Genomic DNA, 5,095 nt, shown 5'->3' with positions numbered 1-5,095 from the left:
TTTTTATTTTTAAATACAAATATTTATACTTTTACATCAAAATGAAAATATTGATTAATGTGTGCTTAATATGAGTGATTCGATACTGTTATTCTTTAAATGAGAATAATCATATACAGAGAAGATATTTATTAAGAGAATTTTACTTTTTAATAAATTGATTCGGTGTAACAGATTAATTCTGATATATTAAATTAATAATATATATATATATAAAAAATTTAAATTTTTTCTTGTAATCTTGAATTGGTCAAGATGGAATAAATTACTATAAAAATTAAAAAATTAAAATTCCTTTTTTTTAAAGCTATCCTAGTTCTATCTAATAAATAGGAAATAGATAGAAAAAAAAAAAAGGAAAAAACATGGAAGTCAACTACCGCTAATAGCTTGTAGATACGCCGTTACACACGGGATGCCTTCCTAAGTTTTCTAATCCACAGAACTCTGCCTCCTCCGAACCACAACCACCACGACCACCACGACCACCACCACTTTTAACCCTAACCCTCTTCTGTTGTTGCTGTTTTAACCCTAGTTAACTTCTTATTTGTCTTTTTTTTTTTCTAGCCCAATATCCTGCACTGTTTTGTCTCTTAGATAAAGGCTCTTTCTTTATTTCCCCTCTTTGAGTACCAACAACTCTAATTTTCTTTAAAAATCCATTCCCCAAATAACGGCATATTCTCTTTCTCTCCCTCTCTCACTGAAATCCCAAGAAACAACCATTGATCTTGGTTTTCGCTTTCATTTTTATTTAACTTGTGTGAAAGGGGGGGAGAGAGAGAGTGAGAGAGCGAAGAAAAGAACAGAAAATTTTGATATTTTTTTTGATTATTTAGAAGTTGGAGATATTGAGGTTTGTTGTTGCGCATTTTTCGGTTTTTCAAGAGATTTTGAAGAATGGTGGTGAGGATGATGAGGTGGCGGCCTTGGCCACTGTCGGGTCCTCGGAAGTATGAGGTGAGGCTGGTGGTCCGGAGGATGGAGGGGTGGGATCTGGTGCTGGAGGGTGGAGAGGACAAGGAAAAGAATTCGGGGAAATTAACGGTGGAGATTCGATGGAAGGGTCCGAAATTTGCGTTGAGTTCTTTGAGGAGGACTGTGAAGAGGAATTTCACCAAAGAAGTGGAGGTTTTTGGTAAGGAAAACGGTGTCGTTGAGTGGGACGAGGAGTTTCAGAGTCTCTGTACTCTGTCGCCTCAGAAGGAGAATGTGTTTCATCCTTGGGAGATCGCTTTCACAGTCTTCAATGTGGGCTTGCTTCTTCTCTCTCTGCCATTTGTATTAAAAATTGTCTTTTATCTGTTCTTTCGCTTTTTTCTTCTGGGTGTTGAGAGAATTGCAGCTGTCTACTGGTGAATTTCAGGGACGAATATTTGTTCTCTTGGCTTCATATTTTTTGTTGGTTTGGGTTGCCTGCTATTGAAGCCAAAATGGGTTGTGATTGAACTATACGAATATGTGAAGATTAGTGTCTATTATTCAGTTATTGATTTTTATTTTTGTTTTTGCTGATTGTATTTGGTAGTCTGTTTGAGTGGATGAAAGATTCTTAATTTATCTTTACAGATTTAAAACTTGGATTTACTAATATTTTCAATGTTGCATCCTTTTGATCTAGAATTTTAGATTGACAGAGAATTTATATTCTTGTTCACAGCTGAAGATTGGTGTTTGATCGGATTGTTTGAAAGCATTTTCTATGTGTTCTTTTTGAAACATTATCATTTGATTTTGTTGTTTGTGGTTTCTGCTATTTTGGAATTATAATCATTTGGTTGCTATTCTTATATGATTTCTATAATTAATTTCTATGTGTGTTTTTAGTGTTTGTGATTGCAAAGTTCGTTAAGTTATGTTCTTTAAACCTTTGGAGAGTTAAGCTGCTGCTTTCTGATTCAGGGCACGAACCAAGGTCCAAAGAACAAGGTTCCTGCTGTTGGAACTGCGATGCTGAACCTTGCTGAATATGCTTCTACTGCTGAACAGAAAGAGTTGGAATTAAGCCTACCTCTTTTGCTTCCCGCTGGTGCAGCTGAGCCTCGGCCCTTGCTCCTTGTATGTGCATTAGAATCTTTTGCTATGCCCTTCTCGATTCTGCAAGTTTTTAGCAATTATCCTTTAACATTTCTGATTTGCTTCTTTGCTTCATTGATATGGATTACATAAACACAGAATTTTGTGCTTTTCATATTTTCCTAAAGGTGGTGGTATTAGAACTCTACCTATTAGTGAATTTCTTACTATAAGGTGAAGTGCTGATAGCCTCCCTTGTCCCCACCCCTTCAATCCCCCGACCGCCGGCCCCCACCCCCCCACCACACCCCCCCCCCCCCGGTCTGTGGCCTTTTTTTTTTTTTGAGTGCCAATTGCATTCCCTTCTTATACAAAGTTTGTACAAACCATACAGATATCACTTAGCTTATTGGAATTGAGAACAGTTCCAGAAGCCACAGAGCCATTGCAGAGAGCGATAGTTCCTGTTTCATCTCCACCTCAATCAGGAGAAACTGTCTCAACTGAAAAGGATGAGCTATCTGCAATAAAAGCTGGTCTCAGAAAGGTGAAGATTTTTACAGAGTATGTTTCCACCAGGAGAGCAAAAAAGGCTTGCCGTGAGGAGGAGGGAAGTGAAGGCAGGTGCTCTGCCAGAAGTGATGAAGGAGAGTATAACTATCCATTTGACTCAGACTCAATTGATGATTTTGAGGAAGGGGAATCGGATGAGATCAAGGAGGATTCTACTATTAGGAAGTCATTCAGTTATGGCACACTGGCTTATGCAAATTATGCTGGAGGATCATTTTACTTTGATATGAGGAAAAATGGTGAAGATGAAGATTGGGTTTACTACAGCAATCGAAAGTCAGATGTGGGTTGCTCACACTTTGACGATTTAACTCAAACCTCTGAGCCATCTCTATTGCAAAGCTCAAAGCGTAGTATACTATCTTGGAGGAAGAGGAAATTGAGCTTTAGGTCACCCAAGGCGAAAGGAGAGCCATTGTTGAAAAAAGCATATGGAGAAGAAGGTGGAGATGATATTGACTTTGATCGTCGGCAGCTTAGCTCTGATGATGCTGGTGCTCTTGGAGTAAGATCAGTTATTCATATATATTATTTTCATGTTTTAAGCTAATATTTTCTTTTATGGTTTTAATTCCAGTGGGTGGTATTTAAAAAATGAACTTCATTGGTCTTCTTGGAATATGATTCAGGGCATTCTTGTGATTATTTTTATTCCTTTTTTTGGGTTATTAATAATTGCTTAGATAAACTGGAATTAAGTTCTAGCTCTGATGATGGCAACTGTTTTGCAGTCTCATAAAGCAGATGAGGATTCATCTGTAAATCGATCATCAGTTTCTGATTTTGGAGATGACAATTTTGCTGTGGGCAGTTGGGAAAGCAAGGAAATAATAAGCCGTGATGGGCACATGATGCTTCAAACGGAGGTCTTTTTTGCTTCTATTGATCAGAGAAGTGAGCAGGCAGCAGGTGAGAGTGCATGTACAGCACTTGTTGCTGTCATTGCTGATTGGTTTCAGAACAATCATGATATAATGCCGATCAAGTCCCAATTTGATAGTTTGATCAGGGAAGGATCACTGGAATGGAGGAACCTGTGTGAGAATGAGACCTACAGGGAGCAATTCCCAGACAAGCACTTTGACCTTGAAACTGTCCTCCAAGCCAAAATACGCTCTCTTTCTGTTGTTCCTCGCAAGTCTTTCATTGGATTTTTCCATCCTGATGGGATGGATGAGGGAAGATTTGACTTTTTGCAAGGTGCCATGTCCTTTGATAATATTTGGGATGAGATTAGTGGCACTGGATCAGGAAATCCTAACAATGATGGGCCTCAGGTCTATATAGTAAGCTGGAATGATCATTTTTTCATCCTCAAGGTTGAACCAGAAGCTTACTATATTATTGACACATTAGGAGAAAGGCTCTATGAGGGATGCAATCAGGCATACATTTTGAAATTTGACAGTAATACAGTTATTCGCAAACTGCCAAATGTTGCTCAGCCATCCGATGAGAAAACAATGGGTGATCAGCCTATTGTGGCAGTTGATGTGGAGCCCAAGAACCAGCAGGTGAACTCAAAGGAGGGGGCTTCTGTATCAGGGGCACTAGTAATCAAGCCTCAGGAACCAATGAAGGGTGAGGAGGAAGGAGAGGTGGTTTGCCAAGGAAAGGACTCTTGCAAGGAGTATATAAAGAGCTTCTTGGCTGCAATTCCAATCCGGGAATTGCAGGCAGATATTAAGAAAGGTTTAATGGCATTGACACCTCTTCATCACCGTTTGCAGATCGAGTTCCACTACACCCAGCACTTACAAGCATTGCAAGAAACTCGTGCAGCAGCAGCAATAGCAATGCCAATGATAGCACCACTAGAATCGGTTTGATGTTGCAATAACAAAGGTTACTGCATAGGGACTTGCTGTAAATTTTAGGAAGTGTGATTAGCCTAACTTGTTTTAATTTGTTAATGGATTTCATATGATGTGAATGGGATTAACAAAGAGGAACCTTTTATCAGCTTTTTGAGGAGTTTGCAAGAAAGGGCTGTGTTTATTCAAATGGAACTCTTTATTTTTCTTATATTGGCACCTTGTCTGTCACCTTGTCTGTGTCTTTTTTACTGTTACTGACTAGTTATGACATCTACCAATTGCTTTTGCCAAGTCTTTCCATGGAAAAAGATGATATAGTGTTCTGTATGGCACTGGAATTTCTATTTCAGCCTGACTAATTCCTCATTATCTTTTCAACTTTTTGGACATTTCTTAAAACCTTCTTGTATGATTTTGTGACTTTTGCAGACTGGTGTAAAGGTAACATTTTGAAGCTCCTTTCTGATTTCAAGTTCCTATACAAAGGCAATTATATCAAATCTATCTTTAGATTTTGTGGTGAGAATCTGAATGGTTTAACATTTGTTGGATTCTGGTTATGTGCCAATTATTTTGATTAGAAGCAGATATTCCTTTCCTTTCCCCATTATTATGTAAGCTGTAAAGAGTAACTTTTAAAGGTTGTTCTTTTAAGGGCTTCAAAAGATTCTTTCAACTGAGGAAAA

The 5,095-nt window shown here is 38.2% G+C and overlaps 1 protein-coding gene across 1 annotated transcript; it reads left to right on the top strand.

Moving 5' to 3' along the window:
• The first annotated feature begins 452 nt into the window (after nucleotides 1-452).
• Nucleotides 453-4,637, top strand: LOC110644091 (uncharacterized). Its single transcript, XM_058143694.1, has 4 exons — nucleotides 453-1,254; nucleotides 1,906-2,061; nucleotides 2,414-3,097; nucleotides 3,324-4,637. Exons 1-4 carry the CDS (start codon nucleotides 904-906, stop codon nucleotides 4,419-4,421), a joined length of 2,289 nt encoding a protein of 762 aa, XP_057999677.1. The 5' UTR covers nucleotides 453-903; the 3' UTR covers nucleotides 4,422-4,637.
• The last annotated feature ends 458 nt before the right edge of the window (nucleotides 4,638-5,095 follow it).

The sequence above is a fragment of the Hevea brasiliensis genome, chromosome 3, assembly GCF_030052815.1.
Source record: "Hevea brasiliensis isolate MT/VB/25A 57/8 chromosome 3, ASM3005281v1, whole genome shotgun sequence".
NCBI classification, from domain to species: Eukaryota; Viridiplantae; Streptophyta; class Magnoliopsida; order Malpighiales; family Euphorbiaceae; genus Hevea; species Hevea brasiliensis.
Note: the sequence above shows the minus strand (reverse complement) of the source record. Positions and strands in the feature narration are given on the sequence as shown.

Coding starts and splice junctions, on each gene's coding strand:
- LOC110644091 (XM_058143694.1), top strand. CDS start 904: ATGGTGGTGAGGATGATGAGGTGGCGGCCTTGGCCACTGTCGGGTCCT. Junction 1,255..1,905: donor TCGCTTTCACAGTCTTCAAT/GTGGGCTTGCTT, acceptor TTTCTGATTCAG/GGCACGAACCAAGGTCCAAA. Junction 2,062..2,413: donor AGCCTCGGCCCTTGCTCCTT/GTATGTGCATTA, acceptor CAAACCATACAG/ATATCACTTAGCTTATTGGA.